Source organism: Glycine max, chromosome 14 (assembly GCF_000004515.6).
Source record: "Glycine max cultivar Williams 82 chromosome 14, Glycine_max_v4.0, whole genome shotgun sequence".
Classification (NCBI taxonomy): Eukaryota; Viridiplantae; Streptophyta; class Magnoliopsida; order Fabales; family Fabaceae; genus Glycine; species Glycine max.
In genome coordinates, this window is record NC_038250.2 from 44,865,020 (window position 1) to 44,886,102 (window position 21,083).

A 21,083-nucleotide genomic window follows, 5' to 3' on the forward strand; every position below is an offset into this window, starting at 1 on the left:
GTGATTTCGCGAGAAGCAAGAGATTACAAGCTTGGGGAAACTAAGTGCTATGTTGTGCTGGTGTGGAGTGCTATAATGTGGCAGTTTTTCTTCTTGGGAGCAATAGGAGTTATCTTTTGTGCCTCGTCTTTGTTGTCCGGTATTATAATTGCTGCTTTTCTTCCAGTAGCGGAAGGTTTGGCTGTTATTGTATACAAAGAGAGTTTTCATGCAGAGAAAGGGGTTGCTTTGGTGCTCTCTCTTTGGGGGTTTGTATCCTAATTCTATGGAGAGATAAAACAAGACAAGAAAAAGAACAAGAGTCGTTGTCAAGAAACAGAGCTGCCTCAAAGTCTTCCTCCCAATGCATGATTGCAAGTAAAGTTTATTTCACTATCTTGGCTTGTGTTGAATTGTCAATATTGAAGGCTAGCTTTGGCCCCAGATAGAGGAAAACCACATAAAGGCAAAGTCATTTCTCACCCTTTCAAAATGCAACGGTTCAATGAGTAAAAACAAAAATATTCATGTATACTTAGTGTTAATATAGACCTAGTGAAAGAGAGGAAGGAAAAGAAAAGTGTATATATAATAGATAGTATGATAGAAAAGCGGACATGGCAGAGAAAAATTATGTGTTAAAATAAGGTATTTACATTGTAACTAGTGTTTGTGTATATTATTCCAATAGAAAAAGAGAAGAAAGATAAAAAATAGAAAAAATAAAAATATATAGGGAATCATGCCTTAAAAAAAATTGAATATAAAATAATAGCAGGTTTTGCATGTATGTCCACTTAGTGAGTGCTCAAACTATTAATTTCATTAAAGTATGTGCATTCTACCTCTCTATTATTATTATTAATTAACTATCGACTTAATACCCTCAAGTTATTTTAAGGGCCTTTTACCATTAAGTTACTTAATAAATCTCGCCTATAATTATTTAGAGAAAAAAGTTATACATAAAAAAACTTACACTGATATTCAATCATAATTCATCATATATAATAAATTTATTAATTTTTAAAATAATTATTTTAAAATAATTCAATCAATAATTTATTATTACATGATAGTATAAAATTGATTTATATTGTTAATACATAAACATTAAACTCTTATTTATTATTTCTTCCATTCCAAAATAATGATCTTTTAAGAGTGTAACATGTAAAAGGATATTATTGAAAAAAAATAATTCAAAACCATTAATAGGACTATCATTTTGGAACGAAAATAAAAATTTAAAAATATCATTGTACATCGATGTATTTTTTCATTCGATTCCTCTCTCTCTTCTACATCCTACACCTTAAAATTGGAGTATACATTTATAATTGAGAACTACTAAATATAGACTCTCAAACAAATTCTCTAATTAACTAAAATTTGTTGAAAATGGCCAATATATAGATTTCACTCCTTATTTTATAAATCCAATTCGTTCTTTTGTAGTTTTCATATACACTAGTGTAGTAGTGTCAGAATTTTCAGCCACATTTTGCTCATTCGGCTTTCAAGTTTCGGCTATTAATAAGACTAATAATAATATTTTGCGAACCTGTAGCTGCATATTTTTAACAAATATTATAACTTTTTCTAAATAATCTGACAAAATTACCACCTTTCAATTAATAAAAAAAATCTGTGCGTAGCAACTGACAATCATTATTCGTTGAATTCCAGAAAGTAATATGTGGTTATATGATTTGAAGCACAAAAGAATATATCAAAGAAAACCAACCCCCGTAGCAGGGTAAATTATAACATCAAATGCACTATAAAATATATTTCAAAATGTCAAGGAAAAAATATACATCGGAAATTCCCATCTCTGATATGTAATCCAAGGCCATCTTCGCATAAATCAGTAAAATTGTAGAAGAATTTTCATGAAATAAATTTTCACCGTGGTTTCACTGTCAATCTTATCATTGAAAAATTGTTAACCTGTAAAATGACTGGGCGCCAAGAAATAGCATCATTCAGCATAATGTTTATTTCTGTAGTCCGTCACAGATGTCAGTTGCTACTTTCTCCACTCTATCCATAACTGGCACAATGGGACGGAGTAATAAGCAAAGTTAGTTATCGTTTCAAATAAAGGGTAATTTAGTCCCTACATCAATCTATTAATGGACCTAGTATGATAATGACTGAACAAGGACATGAGAAATTGAACATGATGAAATTTGCATTTCTTGGCACACTTATCCTATTGCCTTTTTTTAAAACTCAATATCATCAGATGATTTGTAATAAATCAAATAAATGAAAAGTTCTACAAAAACCAATCAATACGACATGTGCATGCATGCAATCTTGATCAATTGCTACTTTGCTACCAAAAAACAAAAGAAAAGAACAGCTTGAAATTAGCAGATAAGTTTAGTGAATGAGATAAGATTCAGTAGTATACCCCTTATTGTTTACATGCTTCGTAAGGATGAAGAATGTAGCAATCACAATGATATTTGGCCCTTGGCTAGTCGGCTGTGCAATCATATTTGGTCTTTGATCAAGTTATCAGCTCAACATTTTGTTAATGAAGATAAGGAATAATATCAGCATAGATAGTTCCAGCATAAACTTAGGACCCGTCGTGTGTTCAAGAATTTGCTGCCACCTGTAAGTTCAACCAGTAGATAGCTGCTGGTAAAGCCTGTTATCCATTTTGGATCTACATTACAATCAGATATGACTCAAGAACATTGATAAATCATACAAAACTAAACAAAGCTAGCAAGCATACTAAGCAACATATAAATAAAAGCTAGCAAGCATACTAAGCAACATATAAATAAAAGCTAGCAATCAGATATGCCGAAACTGGTATTTATGATCACGCAATTCATACCCAAACACAAGTATTTGTAACCAGTTATTGGAATAATTATACATAATGAACATTTATCCCCTGTTCCCAATCCTTTACAACCAAATAGCCATAGGTTTAGGCAAAGCATACTTTATAATACTTTTTTTACAAGCAAGTCACTTAAATTTAAAAGCATTCTGACTCACTATTTTCAACAATAGTATCTCAGTATTGCCGACTAGCCCAATCCAAATAACCATGAATCATCATGTCGTACTAGGACAATAGGCAACTAAAACTAACAATTATACCAAGAACTAAGTTAGATAAAGTGCATACCAATTTCCTTCAAATTTAGAGTTGCTTCCCTCCTTTATTTCCTCCTTTGCAAGTTCTTCAAGTATAGCACGTTGTCGTTCATTGATTTCACTAAAAGGATGAGTGGACCAGAAGTGAGAAGATTGAAATATAACTTGGCAGTATGCAGACTAGAGCTTATGTGTAAGAATAACCAAATGAAAAAAGGCAAGCACTTAATACAAATACCATTTTATTAAGACACAAAAAACATCACATGAAAACGAACTTGATAAACGATCATAAACAGCAACACAAATTGTGAAATGGCATTAAAAGGTAGCAAGAATGCAGCACAAGACATAGTTATCAAATCCAGATAGTGGCACGTACCTGCCAGCCTAAAAAACACTATAATGGGATGCATATAGCAGCCTGCTATTTGCAGGCAGCCATTACAGCAAAATTAGAGGTATGAGAATAAAAAATTATACTATACATATAAAAATACTCAAAAAATTAAAAATACCTAAAATTAAAGACAATTCATATTTCATAATTAGTAAGAAAAAATTCAAAAATCACCAGGCTACACAAAGAGGCACGGGAAAGGGCACTCTTTGGTGTTGGTCCTTGAGACGATGCAATTAGGCTTATGTAATTGTGCATCTAAAACAGTAACCATGTTATAATTACAGACTAATGAATACAACGAAACAGTAATATAAGGTAATTAATCAAATCCCCACTAATTAGGAAATACTAATTCTCCATGTGCTACTTTAATTTCAACTACATGTGTTATTTTCTAATATTCTTCCTCAAGTTTGAGAATATATACACCAAGCTTGTTACAAATATATTTAGCTTGAGACCGACTATAAGAGATTTTGCGGACATATTAGCTAGTTGATCATTGGAAATGACAAAACCAGTTGTAGTTTCTCTTGCGAGAACCTTTTTCTCTAACAAAGTAACAATCAATTGTGTTTGATTCTTCCATGAAAAACTATGTTGGAAGCAACATGAAAAGCATCCAAGTTATTGCAAATCAGTTTCATCTCACTGACATCTCCCAATTTTAATTGTTGAAATAAATTGTAGAAGCAAAGCTTCATGATGAATCAAAGGTGATTCAGATGTGTTTTGATGATAACAATGATGATAACAAAAGATGATGACAAAGGTGATGACAAAAAGCTCAAAGATCAATCAAAGAACAGCTCAAGTGAATCAAGAACAATTCAAGAGTTCAAGATAGAATCAAGAAGAATTCAAGACTCAAGAGGAAAGTTAAGAGTCAAGAATCAAGATTCAAGGTTCAAGATCTCAAGATTCAAGAATCAAGCGAAGGCTTAAACAAGATAAGTATGAAAATTTTTCTCAAAAATTGAGTAGCACATGATTTTTCTCAAAACATGTTTACCAAAGAGTTTTTACTCTCTTTAATCAAAAATTGTTTTAATCGATTACCAGTAGCAAAATTGTTTTGAAAAAGTTTTCAAATTGAATTTACAACGTTCCATTTAATTTCAAAAAGTTGTAATCGATTACAATGTTTTGGTAATCAATTACCAGTGTCTTTGAACGTTGAAATTCAAATTTAAAAGTGAAGAGTCACATCCTTTCACATAAAAGTTTTGTGTAATCGATTACACTGATTTGGTAATCGATTACCAGTGATTGTTTCTGAATAAAATCAAAAGATGTAACTCTTCAAATAGTTTTTGACTTTTTCAAATTGGTTTTTAAGTTTTTCTAAAAGTCATAACTCTTCTAATGGTTGTCTTGACCAGACATGAAGAGTCTATAAAAGCAAGACTTTCTTTTGCATTTCAAGTATCTTGAACACTTTTCCAATCAATCTTTTACAAGCCCTAAATCTCTTTGAACTTCTTCTTCTTTGTACCAAAAGTTTTCCAAAAGTTTTTTGATTTTCTAAACCTTGAAAACTTGTGTTATTCATCTTTTCATTCTATTCTCCCTTTGCCAAAAAGAATTCGCCAAGGACTAACTGCCTGAATTCTTTTTGTGTCTCTCTTCTCCCTTTTCCAAAAGAACAAAGGACTAACCGTTTGAATTCTTTTGTGTCTCCCTTCTCCCTTGTCAAAGAATTCAAAACGACACAGTCTGATAATTCTTTTGATTCTTTCCTTTCCCTAATACAAAAGTGTTCAAAGGACTAACCGCCTGAGATTCTTTTGTATCCCCATTCACAAAGTATCAAAGGTTTAACCGCCTGAGATCTTTGTCTTAACGCATTGGAGGGTACATCCTTTGTGGTACAAGTAGAGGGTACATGTACTTGGGTTTGACTGAGAACAAGAGAGGGTACATCTCTTGTGGATCAGTTCTAGTGGAGGGTACATCCACTAGGGTTTCAAAGAGAACAAGGGAGGGTACATCCCTTATGGATCTTTGCTTATAAAAGGATTTTTACAAGGTTGAAAGAAATCTCAAGGACCGCAGGTCGCTTGGGGACTGGATGTAGGCACGGGTTGTTGCCGAACCAGTATAAAAACTCTTGTGTGTTTGTCTCCTTCTTCCCTATTCTTTTACTTTCCGCTATGCATTTAATTTCCGCTTTTACTTTCTGTTAAGTTTCTCTTCTACTCCTCATTCTCTTAACAATTTAGTAAAAGCCTTAAAAGAGTAAATTTTTAATTAGTAAAGGTTTAGGAATAATTAATTCAACCCTCCTTCTTAATTATTCTGAAGCCACTCGATCCAACATAAATGTCAAAGACATGTGATGTGAGTTCACATATTCAGCCTCTGCATTGGGTAATAACAACCATGTTTTGTCTCTTCTCTATGAGATCAGATTTCCCACAAGGACACAATATCCTGATGTGGATTTTCTATAAATTGGAAAACCTGTCCAATCAGAATCGCTGTTGAAGCTATGTCAAGAAAAAGTAAAAAAAGGTAATTTTGGCTACAAGAGGAAAGGTGTTCCCATAATCTAGGCCAAAAAAATCCGAGTATATTTAGCTACAAGACAAGGTTTCAAACTATTAATACTTCCATCTAGTCCAATCTTGACCGTATAAACCCATTGATAACCAACAGTTCTTTTGCCTTTAACTACCATAGCCTATTGCAATCCTGGATGAGGGTGAGACAATGCTTCAACTGTGATTTAAGATATAACAAAGAATCCATAAAGGATACAAAGGTATAATATGAAAGATAAATGATGATAAGATGGTAAGCATATAAGGGATTCGGATTATAAAAGACCTAACACCATTGCACAAGGCAAGGGAAATTTTTTATTCAAAAGGTGAAGCTGAAGAGTTCATTGAAGCAAGGGACGACTCGGGGAACCAAAGCCAGAGTAGCAGGCTGAATCTAAGGTTAAGAATGCAGTTGCTACTAGTAAGTGATTGGAGGAGGAATGACAACAAGCACAAGTATAATTGAACAGCAGCAGCCCCAATTAGTTTCTCATAGGGAAACAGAGTGTTAGGCCTCTTATAAGTAAATATTATAAGAGGAGAGCCAAGACTTAAGATTTATTAATAGGATTGAATTGTTTCAGTTGTTGTTTATGGTAGTTATTTCAAGCAGTTGTTATTTTAATTAGGTGTGTGTGTTTTTAGGACCATACGTAACTGCCTTAAGCAGTTATTGCAGAATAAATTATGTGTGTGTTTTTAGGATCATACGTAACTGCCTTAAGCAGTTATTGCAGAATAAATTCTGGAGTAACAGCAGGGGGGTTAGGCAGTTTTTTAGTGGGTTGTTAGGAAGGGAGAGACCAGGCTCTCAAACATCTTGGGGGAAACCTATGTATTAACTAGTCTACTCAGTTTCCTGTGTAATTTGTAATTTCTGTTTTGTTTCTTTTGAATAAAATTCAGTCCTTATTCCCTTACCAGTTGGTATCTATCACAGAGATACAATGGTGAAACTAACAGTGGCAGCAGACAAATTGGGGGTGGAGCCAGAAAGCATCTTGTTTGTGTGCTAGTGGTGGGTGGAACAGAGTCACCAAAAGGTGGGTGCGCCCATGGGACACTTGCAGAAAGAGTGGTAGGAAAGTGGCTCACACACCAAACAGATACAGGTGCATGTGACAGACATAGTGTTGGTGGCAATGTTTACTCCTGTTTATGGGGGCACAACATTAAAAGGAGGCAGTAGAATAAAAAAAATGCGCAATTACTGTCCCATATTAGGTCTGGCTAGGTAAGGAGAACTTCCTAGACTGCTGATACCATATTAGGTTCAGGTAACTATGTGTCTAAAACAATACACGTATTTAAAATTATAAAATAATGAATACAATGATACAGCAATAAAAGGTAATTAATCAAATGTCCGGTAATGGAAAAGACTAATTCTGCTAATGTCAATAACAACTAAAAGGAAATAGGAGAATCGACAATTATGTAATCCATTTTCCATAATGCCATAATATCATTATCAACCAAAATCCATATGGAATTAGAAGCAAAGCAACATTATAAGGAAAAACATTATATTGCTTCTTTAACATAGTAAATATCACATTACTCAAAGACAATGAAGTTAAACTAAAACAAGAGTTGAATACAAGAAGAACCTACACAGGAAGATTAACACGGAATCGTACATACTGATCCCCATGATGTACAAAAAATCCATGCTTTGGTAGTCCTGCATCAACAACTATAGTAAATATACTTTTGAAGTACCACGAGAGAAAACTGAAAAGGACCAAAAACTTGTTCAAAACTGACAATGAGAGAGGGAACTTTTAATTTAACCTTTGCCTCTTAATACTAGAAGCTGTCCATGTTGAACACCCTTGGGTATCTAGGGAAACATAACCACACAATAGTAGATAAAATAGGGTCAAAACAAGCAGTCATCTGAACAATTATTCTATAGCAAGTTGAAAGCCATAATTTGATGAGGGGAACAATATGGCTAGAACAAGCAGGCTTGTTTTTCTTCCACCTAAGATAGTCAGTAAGCTCAACAATTTGGAACAGAAATTTGGAATACAATACAGTACAATGAACTTCAATGGTAACTTTTCATTTAACCTTTGCCTCTTAATACTAGAAGCTGTCCATGTTGAACACCCTTGGGTATCTAGGGAAACATAAACCACACAATAGTAGATAAAATAGGGTCAAAACAAGCAGTCATCTGAACAATTATTCTATAGCAAGTTGAAAGCCATAATTTGATGAGGGGAACAATATGGCTAGAACAAGCAGGCTTGTTTTTCTTCCACCTAAGATAGTCAGTAAGCTCAACAATTTGGAACAGAAATTTGGAATACAATACAGTACAATGAACTTCAATGGTAAGCATAAAAGTTATCATTTTGACAAAAGATATTATGAAACCAATATTATTATCTTTTTTTCTCAGTGGATATAAAGGAATCCAAAAATTATGAACCTAAAGCATCTTAACCATATAGGCTTTCATTAGAGAGCTTAAACAAGGCAGCCAATTTATTTAAGATCTGCAAACTTAAGTGACTAATACTGAAAAAGTAAATCTTGTCTTACTTTTAACTGCATCTTCCCAGATAAAGTAGGCACCTCAACTTTGCCGCCAAGAATAGCCTGTAATGTTAAAAAAATTGTTCTATTAATAGCACTGATACAAACTTAGGTGCACTGCACTCCCACCTAGATAAGAAAGGTGCAAAAGATGTGCAAGTGTCTTAGAATGGGACCCCTTTAAATAATCTTCTCTGACAAAATAAATGCAACAGCATAAAGGAAGTGTGAGAATTAAGCACATGTAAAATGTGAGATAGCTGTTATGTTAGGATAAAGCACATGTAAAATGTGAAATAATTGTTACAGATTTTTTATCAATTAACGGAACTGTTTTGTATGCTATCAGGGCATAGATATAGCACAACATGTGTATTATACTGTACATAATATATATTTACAGCATTCTGATCAAGACACAATTCCATCAGAAAATTGTAAGGAATCCAACCTAAGAAGAACTAAAGTTATATCCCTTCCATGTTATATGTATAAATCTGTTCCCTCAAGTTGAAACACTGAAGGGAGAGGGGAAACTTATTTCAACACATTTTTGGATCTCTACATGTACATCAGAGTTTCCTTCAGGTAAAACTGTTCTCAAATAGCAGGAGAGAACACCATTGTTTTGAACCAAATAAAACTATGTAAACATGAAACTATGCTTGACAAAAAGATCTAAGAGAAAGCATAGTGTAGTGCAACTTCTGGCTCATCTTCATAGGGCTTATTAAGAAATTTAATAGGAATTTGTGTCCCCAAGCCTAGCAGCTGAATTGCCCATTAACCTAGAAGCAGAAAGGTGTGCTCCCCCTATGTATGCAGAATGATAAGGGTGCTCAGGTTTTTCCCCTCTTTAATCAGATGGTTGAACGTCCAAAAGTAATGGAAGTATAGAACATATTTAGCTCTCACCTGCGTAAAGCTAATATTAGAATCCACGTAGATATCTGCACCATCTCTGACAAAGATTGAATCCTCAGCCACCTATATCAACAGAAGAAAAAAAATGATGTTCCAATAAGAATAGAAGGTAGATCATAATTTGCCATGACAACAAACACATTATACTACTAGAGCAGAAAGCTTATTCCTGGTTTTAATTTTTAAACAGCAACATATAATCAAGAAGATGGGAACAGAAATACTTTTAAACATGCTACTACATGTTAAAAAGTGTCTCCATAATTACATGATCAAGGTAAATGAAGCACTTCTATGATGTTCCCCTTACCCCTGACCCAGTAAATAACCTATGGATCCAGGGAAGAGTTAGAATTTTTTTTCTTGAGAAGACCAAAAAACAGAAACTTATACACTTCAGTAAGATTATTTGTATCAAGAGTTTTCACTGATAGCATAATTGTTATGGTGTTTAGGATTTAATTGTATTAATTCAAACTTTACTGAAAATCTTGCAACTACTTCATCACTCGCATCATGTATTTATATTTATATAGTGTGAAATGACAATTTACTATTAACCTGTAGCATTCTAAGTCCAAGATAAAATTTTAGGTAAAATAAAGTCATCAATGAAAGCATAACAATTTAACAAAACATACTAACAACTTCGTTAAGATATTTAATTTGTAAAATGTTGAGTAAACTTCCTTTTTGGTCATTCAACATTTTACATAATGTTGCATTGCTCTATTTATAAATAAAGTGTCAATTTAGTATCACCAGTAACTAGAGGAGCAATGTTATCTTACATGTAGCTTTGGATGACCAAAATGGACATTAACCCTGTTATGTATGTTAAGATTTTATTTTATTAGTCTTTTATGTGCAGATACTAGAACATGAATGCATAAACATGAGAAAAATAAAAACAATAAAAAAAACTTTATGAAACAAATACTTTATAGTTGAAGACTGAAGAGACAGAATTGTGTTCATTTTCCTACCAAATGAGAGGTGTACTTTATTTACAAGCATTGGATATTAAGCAAGGCTGGCTTTACACTGTCTATTAAAGTTTTCAACTTACAATGGATCAAGTTACATGAAAAAAAATGTACTTTGAGGAAGCCAGCCTGAAATTTTGACTAGAATTAATATTTTCTTTAATAACCATTCAGGGCATTAACCCCAGCTTGCCAAAATGGCCCTATGCCACTGTATGGATCTAATGTGTCCACGATAGAATATAGGCTCATTTATTTTTAAGTTGTGTGGAATTAATTTTGAACTGTTGAACGTAATTAGGATGCATGCCCAAATTGATTGTCATAGATTTTATAATGAAACATGTCACACTAGGAAGAATTGATTGCGGGTGTTCCCAAACAAGTACCATTCCCTTTAAAAATGCCAAGTTTGGTTAAAATCGCAGATTCATAGACCAGCAGGTAGCACATGTTAATGTGAGAATATTTGGACAGAAAATTGCCTTTATTTTAATGTATAAACTCCCAGGTTGACCTCCACTTCCAGCAGCATTCCCACCTTCTGGCACATGGATTGTATCTCCTGAATCCACACCTACCAATTCATGGAAAACTATGATAAGAATAATGGGGGGAAATTCTGCTTTCAATAAAATATGAAGAGTGGCAAAAGGTAAACCGAATCTAGGCAGGGCAGGTCTGCAGCATGGACAAAAACTTTCCATGTATAAAATATTCTTCTATATAACAATTAGCACCTTAAAAGGAATCAAAGGTTATTACATATCAACTTAAATTTAAGCATGAAAGATGAAACACGGGTCGAAATTATAATTTGTATGTAAAGAATTTCCGATCTGAACAAGAAGCTACTACAACAACAACCAAGTTTTATTTCACTTTGTTCAGGTACATTGATGGGCTGTAACCAACATACGGCTTTAGTTAACTTCGTCACGAGTATCAAAAACCAACCTGCTGGTATTGTAACTTTAACCTCTTTAACCCCTTCAACCACCCCAGATCCTCCACATGTTATACAAGAGTCCTGCACAAAATAGATAGACAAAATACAAATTTATGAAAGATCATGGCACAAAAATAGATAACCACCTCACAAGATTACTTGGCATGGAATTTATGAAAGACCTTAATGATTCGGCCTGATCCTTTACAAGTAATGCATGTTGACGTAAATGGGGGGATTGTAACCTGGGAAAAATAATCACAACCAAGAGCAAAAGAACATATTAATAAGTCATAACTGGTAACTCTAATGCCCCAAAGAAATGGACTCATAATGGCTCAAATTTTGCTATAAAATATTTTTGTCATTTTAATAATCAACATTGATCTTTGAAGGCACTTACTCGACCTGAGCCCCTGCATGTTGGACAAACTTTTGGGATGGCATCAAGTGGATAGCCCTGCCCATCTGGATTAAAACAATGAAAGTCAATGGCATCAAATGGGGTTATCATTATGTTAAGGGAAAGGCCCACTACACTATAACCAGATGTCATGTGGGACACTTTACACATCCGGCAATATGTACATTAGATTATTTCCTCAAAATTGTTCTGCAGCTTATAAAAATTTTAGTTATAGCCACAGATTAGCAAGCAATAAATATCAGTAAACCTTATCCTGTTCATTAGTAATCAATAATGTTTATATCAATCACTAATCTCTCCAATGCAAGAGGAAAAGGGAGAGAGAAGCTGACCCAATGTCAATGCAGCCACTGCACATTCTAGGTTCTATCATTCGAAAATAGGGTTCATCATAAGACTTTTCTAAGTAAGATTCCTATCTAACAGGATTGCCTTAAATTTCAATAGAAACAACATATATACTCAGTTAACCCCAACCCCCCACTCCAAAATTAAAAATGGGGGTTCTCAACTAAATAAACTTCTTATAACAATGGAACATACACTAGATTATGTGTTAAACTTCTTTTGCAATCAAAATTTATTTATATGAAGACAATTTTTGCCATTTCCTAAAGCAAATAATAACAAATGGAAATAGATAATATACAAATCCAGTATAGAAAAAAAATTCTACCCAATGCTTTCTTAACTCCCAGAATATGTTAACTTTACTCACTGCAATGATCACAAGGAACTGATGCATCAAATGACACATGCTTGGTGCATCCTCTCGCTGCTTCGGAGAAAGTAAGAGACATCTCCACCTATCAGCATAGCAATAGGCAAATAGTTAAGCTAGAAAAGTAGGAAGATATTTCAAAGAAGTGAAACAACAACAGAGAAACAAGAGTTAAGCTAACCTCTATATTTGATGAGAATTGAGTTGTTGCTTCTTCAAATATCTGTTAGATCAAGAAGATTATGAGATTTCCTCAGCAAATACTTATGTGAAATGAATCCAAAAACATAAAGAATTTATGTGTGTGTGTAGAGAGAGACAAGGAGCATATCAAGTCACAGCATATAATGCAAGGTATGAGGAACTGATCTAATGACCAAGATATATATATATTCAATTAATTAATTAATAAAAGACAACAGTATGCACGAGAGCAAAAAAATACCTCATAGAATACTTTATGAAATGAATCAGAAAAATGAGAACGATAAGCATTTCTAAACCTTTCTGCATCATCACGATCATATTCTATGTCTTCTGAACCACGAGTACGCATCTTCAGTTGAAAAGGGGTTCGTTGGAGAAAATGATGGGAAAATGTTAGTCAATTCAACATCCTAAGTAAGAGTGTAAGATATGAATTACAGAAATTTTGAACAGCTTTAACCAACTGATGCTCCAGAAATTTTTAACGTATAGTAACTCTGCTCTCTTTTCTAACATATAACAAATTTGAAATTCTAATAGTGGGTGGGGAGGGGGGGGGGGGGACTACCTGGTCATACTCTGCTCTCTTTTTAGAGTCTCTCAATGTCTGAATTACATAGCAAAAATATCACTGTTAATTAATCAGTTTAAACCATAACAAACCTAGCCAGAAGAAGGGAGGGTTAAATACGGCTGAAAATGCAAGGGAAAAAAAAATTAACTTTCATATAAAGACCTCGTAAGCTTCTCTTATATCTTGAAATTTCCTCTTAGCAGATGGATTATTCTTATTTGCATCTGGATGGTACTTTTTAGCAAGCTGCGCAGTACATAACAGTGTGGCATAATGCAGTATTAGCCAAACGAAGACATTTGATTTTGGAATATTATTGTCAAAGCAGTATGACAGAATATATCATGATTGAAGACCAAAATGCTCACATAAACTGTTTTTAGTATGCACTAAGCTCCAAAAACAATTGTTATAGATTAAATTGCAGAACAAAGAGATTTCTACAAGTTATACCCCTTTGACAACATAGTGGAAATTGTTTACCCTTCATGTATTAGGTTTTGTGACCTTGTGTAATTCTTTTATGGATGAAAGAAGAATTCCTTAAGATGAATTGAATATAATATTATAATTAACAAGCTTAAATACATTTTTCATCCCTGCAATTTAGCACTTTTTTAATTTATGTCCTTACAAAAAAACATCTTTTTAGTCCTTACAAAATGTGTTTGTTTTATTTTTCGTTCTTAAAGTGCTTTAGATAACACTTTGAACAGTAAGAAAATGCTTCGAACAGTGAAAAAAGTGTTATCTAAATAGTGCTTTAAGGACAAAAAACAAAACAAATACATTTTGCAAGGACTAAAACAGAAAAAGAAATTTTTCAGGGACAAAAATGAAAGAAGCGCTAATTTGCAGGGACGAAAAATGTATTTAAACCTAATTAATATGATGTTGGAGGATAAGGGATCCTGCTCAGTATATATAAAGGAAAATAAAACAGCAAAGCAAAATCATTTATCAAAACATAAATAGAACAGAGCTGCTCATAACCTCAGCAGTCAGCACATGTTAGGGAAATACCAAAAAGACTATGTGCCACCAAACTGGCAGGCATCGCATGCATTGCATGGACATTTGAAATACAAGTTAATGGTGAAAAAAATACAAGTTTAAAAAATATTGAAGAAAAATTATTTCACTGTTAATAAAAAAAATATAAAGAAAGACATTTAAAAAAACTTATTTTGAAAAATCTTAGCATTAGTTTAATTACAAAAATTATAATTTTAATGACAATTTGTAAATATTCCATTGCACTTAATAATGTTGATTGAAGAAAGTTATGTATTGATTAAAATAGTAAAGAAAACTAAAAATATCCTTTAATAAGATCACTAATTAAAGAGACATGATATTTTGATATAGAAACTTACACAACATGTGTCATAAAATGAGGAAGACACATGAATACATTTATAGAGTACAAGTGGAGGTTATCTCATTTTCAAGAATAGGGACCCTAATTTATAATTTACAGGTGGATAGAAGCTAAACTTCTAACTTATCCCAGAACTAGCTAATGTGACTTAGTAAATCATAACTAAAAGATATGTAACAACATCTCATTCTATCATCTAGATGAAACTATCTTTCCATCACTGTGTATGCACTTTTGGTATTCAAAAATTATTACTAGTTGTATCTCTCTGCATGCATAAGACTTCACACTCTGAAATTCAAAGTGTGAATAAATTGATCGGCCAGCAACACAATAAATGCAGATTAGATTATGCATAAAGCCATAAAAAATGTAAATCAACAAGAACTATGGTTACCTTGGTAAAGGCACAAACAAGAGGAGTAAGAATATTAGATGCTTGCTTAGTAGTAAAGATGACGAAATGAAAATGAGAATGGCCTTAAGTTGACTTTCCCTTCACAGAAAGGTTTTCCTCTTGTATATTAGATGGAAATGAAGTAGAAACTAGAGTGAAACTTTAGTCCTAGAAGAGGTCATTACATGGATTACACAATGTCATTAGGCTCAGTTCAAAACCAAATTCTAAGGGAGATTATTCACCTTGAAATCCCTATTAATAATTTCCTCTAATGTCATTCTTAGCCTCCCTCCATCCCTTTTCACAAAGCTAAAAACCATGCAATCTACTCTCCTCACCAGTGCCTTCAATGGCCACCTTTGCATGTATCCGTACCATCTTACCAGATTTTCTATTATCTTATCCTTGATAATTGTAACAATAATATCTCTGTGTACAATCATTTTTTATCATTTTTTTTTTGTGTAGCTACACATTCATCTTAACATACTTATTTTTACTACTACACTTTTTTCTCTCATTCCTTTAAAGCCCGACATTCACAACCACAAAGTATAGTTAGACGTACAGCAATACGATAAAACTTCTCTTTGAGCTTGTTAGGTACTTTGCAATCGCAAATAACTCCCAATGTTTTTCTCCTTGTATCATGTGTGGCGTCTTCATTAATTTCCCTATTTTTTTGTAATATTGATCCCAATTGTGATATGAGTATAACATCTTCTCCAATTTTTACTTCCAAGTCATTTTCCTCTTGTTTTTTGGCAAAAAATGCAATGCATAAACAAGTAAGAACTCAAAAATGAGCCCTAATGTAAACCTACCCTTATAAGGAAGTCGCATTTTCCTCTTGTTTTTTGGCAAAAAATGCAATGCATAAACAAGTAAGAACTCAAAAATGAGCCCTAATGTAAACCTACCCTTATAAGGAAGTCGTTAGTCTTGCCTTCAAGAGTTATCAGACTAGTAGTTATTCCATCACACATGTCTTTTATAGTCTGGACATAAGTCATGGGAACTGTTAAGGTTTAGTAACTATATGATTTCCTTATCCTTACAGCTAAACCTGGTTTAGTAACACAAAACTATATTACTGTCATGACTGGGAATAACTACTAGTCTGAGAACTCTTGTCCGGATCATCTAATTTGCCGTTGCTGTCACTCCTACCAAGTACCAAGCAATTGGAATGAAATTTCATGTCTCCTACTAAAAGCATTCAACATGAAATTTGAATCACCCCCATTGCCCAAACAAGCATTGCATTTTTCCAATTGACTTCACCATTACTCTACCTAACAAGCATAGCTTTGATCAATCAATACATATGCCGTAAGCCATACAAAACAACAGATTCCTAATAATGACGCACCGAGTGAAATGCCTTCTTTATCTCGTCCTGACTGGCATTTTCAGGAACACCAAGAGTTCGATAGTAGTCTCGGTCAGCTGACGAAGAAAATGCTGGAACAATACAAGCAAAAAAAGGAAATAAAATGAAAACCTTACAACATATCTGAACATCACTGATATACAACTAGAAACAGTTAACAATGTAATTCAGGTTTAACTCAGCAAAACCTGTGGCATGAAAATAACGATATCTTAACGGTACTCTCGGAATCAGAGACTCCTGCGTTTTCGTGACGAAACCACAATTGACCAAAGCTGGTAATAAAACATTTAATTCCGCAAAAAAAGAATCAGAAAATGAAAACCATAACTATTAATTAAGAAAAAACAAGAGAAATTCAGAACGTGCCTCGAGCGAGCAAAAACGATTGGCGAGACGACGAGACTTTGCTGAATGTTGATTCTCCTTTATCCACGAGCGATTCTAAGGTCAGGAACGAAAGCAAATGGCGCCGATACTGCATTGGAAGAATCGATAGTGTAAAAACGGAACAACGGTAATGAATGATTTTGGGATTTTGGTTCCTCCACTTACCGGCGTGAACCACGTGAACCTTCTCATTCGCGTCAAAGTCACAGGCTTGTGGATATAATGATATAGCTGCGCAATAGAGAGGGACGAAGGCTTTGAATCGTTATCGGCGATTAACTAACAGATTCCGGTGGCGGTGGTGCTGCGTACTCTCAGATCTTTGGGACTCGGGGTTTTAGGGGAGTATTGGATTTAGGTTCATGCTGTAACGGGGTCGTTTTAGTGCCAAGGTACTTTTTATTCTAGACTTTATAAAATAAACATCTAGGACTTTGTTTTTGTTTTTGTTTTTATTTTTAAATATAGACTTATGTTTTTAATCTTTTAAATTTTTGTAATTATTTATTTTTAGAAGTTAAATTATTTTTATTAATTTCTGGAATCTTTAAAAAATTGTTTTAGTTTATCTTTATTAACTGTGCTTATAATTTTATAATTTATGGTCACAATAAATAATTTTAATTTTAATTATTTAAAAACAATTTTTTTATTTTAAATTGCTAAAATATTTGACATTGGTGATCATTTTTTATGTATTTTGGCTGTTTGAAAGAAGAAAAAAACCAAACATGGATGTTGAATTATGGTGATTTTTTTAAGTATTATGATGAATTTAAATTTTCAAATTATTTTTAAAGAAATTAAATCAAAAAATATTTTGGAGTTGAGAAATCATCACAAATTATGATATTATTAGAAAAAAATAAAAGGATTAAAAATAATTTTTCAAAAATTTAAGAGATTAATGAAATAATTATTTTTAATGACTAAAAAATAATTACTGGAAAAAAAATATTTAAGCATTAAATATATAAGTTATATCGTAGATTTATAATGAACTAGAGGGCAGCCTTTCTGCTTTGCACAAACAGAGGGAAAAAAGAAACAAAAACAAAAAACAGTGATCCGTTCTTAATGAGAGGAGAGAGTAAACAATAACATATTAAAATAAAGTATAGTTATACATGTACCTGAGTAAAATAGAGATCGAATGGTTTTAATATAATTATTGACCAGAATGAGACTCCTGCAGTTGCAGGAATTTTTAAAAATGAAAAGTAGAAAGTGAGAGAGTAAAAGAGAGAAGTAAAAAAAAGGTTGATTAATTTTATAAGTTTTCTTTTTAATTATTTTTTAAAATAAGGCTGTAGCAAAGCTAGTTGGAAGTGGCAAGAAAAAATTGTTTTGCTACAGTATTTGCATGGTGATAAAATAGGAGAGAGAGAGTATAGTAAAAGAGAGCACAGTAAAGTAAAAATAAGTGAGGCCACAGTGCAGGAAACAATAACAGTAAAACACGTGGCAAAGGAAGTAGGTGCTGAAGCATGGAAGAATAAATGGTTGTTGAATGGTTTTATTATTACTATTGATAAATAATTTAAATTGCTGACAATGTCTAGCATGAACCATAAAGTAAGTGATGTTTCGTGGATTCACAATTCTCAGATGATTAAAAATTGACAAGCTAACAAATTAATGAAAACTTTTAACTGTCACATTAATCTCATCCTCACATTTTTATTGTGCATCTTCCATATCATATTCCTTTTTCCTTATCAAGTTTGAGAAATTTTCAATCATTTTTCATTGTCGACTATTGTATGCCATCGTCGGATGTAATTTTTGATAATGACATTTTGTTTTTCCCCTTCATCTCTTCTCATTTCCTTCATACTCACATGATTATCATTATTATTCACAAACATTGTGGCATAGCAAGCAAACTTGTGTTGTGTGCAATGCCTCTTGTGTGAGTTCGATCTCATAGTAGCAATAATGTTGACGATGATAAACCTTGGTTTCGGTCAACTCCTGAAGTTGGTGCTACTACATAATGCCACAGTAATGTTTTATTTGATGACGATTTGCAGGAGAACGGTCTCGATTTGAAGCTCGAGTTTAGGATCCCATATCTCCATCCAAGAAGCTTTGGAAGTAGATGTTCCTCTCCATCCAAGTTGGTGCTTTGGGTGGCTCGCCATAGCCGCATCTAAACCAACCACCCTCATTGTTCGTCGTAGTTGTAGCCAACAATGGCACTAGCAAAGGGAGAAGGAAAGAGGAATAACGATAGAGGAGCCACAACGGTTGAGGCGCGAGGCGATGGAGGGGCGACTACGATTGAGCCTTACAATGGAGTATAGAGAGAGGAGTGTCTAAAGTCTTTATGGATTTGAAAGGAAGAAAATATACATTGTGGAAGGTGTACCATAAGAATGTGAGGTTGAGATTAATCTAATGGTTAAAAATTATGGTCCACTAAAGACTACTTACCTTCATGGTTCATGTTGGATGCCCTCTAAATTGTGATACAAAGTTTTTATTAGAATATTCACAATTTAAGAATATATCAAAATATAATTTAGAGATAAAGTTAAATAAGGGTAAATTGAAGATGATAAACAATTAAGAAGATCAAGTATACATGTAAAAATAAAATGTGATAGGTTGAGATTATTTTGTGAAAGTTATAGTTGGATTTATTATTTTTTTAGTCCCTAAATTTTTTTAGAAAATATTTTTAATCCTTGAATTTTTCTATTCTATTTTTACTCTTTTAAGTTTTTTCACCTTATTTTAGTCCTTTAAGGATGAAAAAGGTTAAGGAATTAAAAGTAAGAACGAAAATAAAACCTAAGAGCCAAAAGTATCACTTCTTGAACCAGTAACAAAAGAGATAAAATCATGTGCCAAAAGTATTGACGCCTTACCCAATAGTATTGAGAGTGTATCAATTCTACCAATAAAAAAATCTTTATCAAATTGTCTCATACTATACAATACAATGCTCTTTGTTCTTAAAAGATCAATTATTTGGCTACTTCCTCTGCTTTTAATCCGCCTTTTAAACTCTTAATACGATCAAGTAGGACATTTTCATATATTATTATTTCATTCTAAGTATTCTTTACAATGTTAAATTTTCGTGTTTAATACAAGATTTCAGAAAGAAAAAAAAAATTAAACAAAAGTCAAGAATGATTATGTGTAACATTCCCATACTTTCATTCCTACGGGTAGAGGAGGCTCATCCTCAATCACATGCCATGAGAACATTTTTGTCATGTGACCAATCTCCTTCGTCATCAACCTACCAACACCATGTTATCGCCACCAACTGCCATCAACCACTACCAACTATCATTTGCTGCAATGGATTACTAGAACTCGACCAACCTCCACCTTTTTCAAGTGCTTGGAAAGTGGTCAACAAGTCTAGTCAACACCACTAATCGTTGGCATGTTACCACCTATCAACAACTGACAAAAACCATTGTTGCCAATCACTAAAACCCGGCCACCCTTTACCAATGCTAGGCTTTTGAAGCTACCACCAAACAGGTTCATTCCTAGTAATTTTGGGCTCAAATAATCACGAAAAATCATTACCATTCTTTTTTTTCCTCATTTTCTGGAGGAAATCACTGTCCTCGAACGCAGGGAGACAAATCGTACATAAGCCCAGCGTAACTGTATGTTCTTATTAAACGAATCAAATCAGAAAAACTGCGTATAACCAAAAGAAAAATGATCCTTGTACAATAAATCTTACTACAAAGAGAAAGGAAGAAAAGTGAGAGGAGAGAAAAAAATTTAAAATGTAATAAATGATATAATAAAAAAATAGACACAAAATGATATCATATAAATTATTGTACTTGTATCATATCTCTTTCCGCCACCTTTTCCAAAATAATAAAGCACCAATAATGTTGAGGCCACTCTTACAATGATGTGAAGAACCTGCATAATATCACATGCAATATAAGCACTTTAGGGTACCCCTTGTTATCCAGCAATTAAACGTTTTGGATGGATGTTTCTGTCAAGGGGATCGACATTATGCTGTTGTAGCAGCAGATATAAATGATGAGAATGTTCATTACTTCTATTCTGTGCACCATCATTTTGACATTTCTAAATGATGACAATGTCTCTGTGATGGGGATCGACATTATACTGTT

General features: G+C 33.2%; 1 protein-coding gene across 8 annotated transcripts; it reads right to left on the reverse strand.

Moving 5' to 3' along the window:
• Window positions 1–1,709: 1,709 nt before the first annotated feature.
• Window positions 1,710–17,352, reverse strand: LOC100799962 (chaperone protein dnaJ 1, mitochondrial). Of its 8 annotated transcripts, none has more exons than XM_041009397.1 (20): window positions 17,122–17,351; window positions 16,936–17,044; window positions 16,755–16,841; window positions 16,546–16,637; window positions 13,555–13,638; window positions 13,387–13,425; window positions 13,057–13,167; window positions 12,793–12,834; window positions 12,609–12,696; window positions 11,867–11,931; window positions 11,646–11,708; window positions 11,472–11,544; window positions 11,000–11,091; window positions 9,520–9,591; window positions 8,611–8,667; window positions 8,134–8,182; window positions 7,672–7,741; window positions 3,140–3,229; window positions 2,402–2,644; window positions 1,710–2,035 (listed from the first exon to the last, which is right to left on the reverse strand). In XM_041009397.1, the coding sequence occupies exons 1-19, from the start codon at window positions 17,146–17,148 to the stop codon at window positions 2,617–2,619; spliced, it is 1,338 nt and encodes a 445-aa protein (XP_040865331.1). In that variant the 5' UTR covers window positions 17,149–17,351; the 3' UTR covers window positions 1,710–2,035; window positions 2,402–2,616. The 8 variants fall into 8 exon arrangements, with proteins under 8 accessions (XP_040865331.1, XP_006596362.1, XP_040865330.1 ...); XM_006596299.4 differs by having other exon boundaries at window positions 2,402–2,662; XM_041009396.1 differs by lacking the exon at window positions 8,134–8,182 and adding an exon at window positions 7,852–7,900 and having other exon boundaries at window positions 2,402–2,608; window positions 17,122–17,349.
• Window positions 17,353–21,083: the final 3,731 nt, after the last annotated feature.

Excerpts from the sequence above, each read along its gene's own strand:
- LOC100799962 (XM_041009396.1), bottom strand. The coding sequence starts at position 17,148 with ATGAGAAGGTTCACGTGGTTCACGCCG. Across the intron at positions 13,639-16,545 it reads TAAAGAAGGCATTTCACTCG|CTTGCTAAAAAGTACCATCC; the intron begins GTGCGTCATTAT and ends TGTACTGCGCAG. Across the intron at positions 7,901-8,610 it reads CTGGGAAGATGCAGTTAAAA|ATACCCAAGGGTGTTCAACA; the intron begins GTAAGACAAGAT and ends ATGTTTCCCTAG.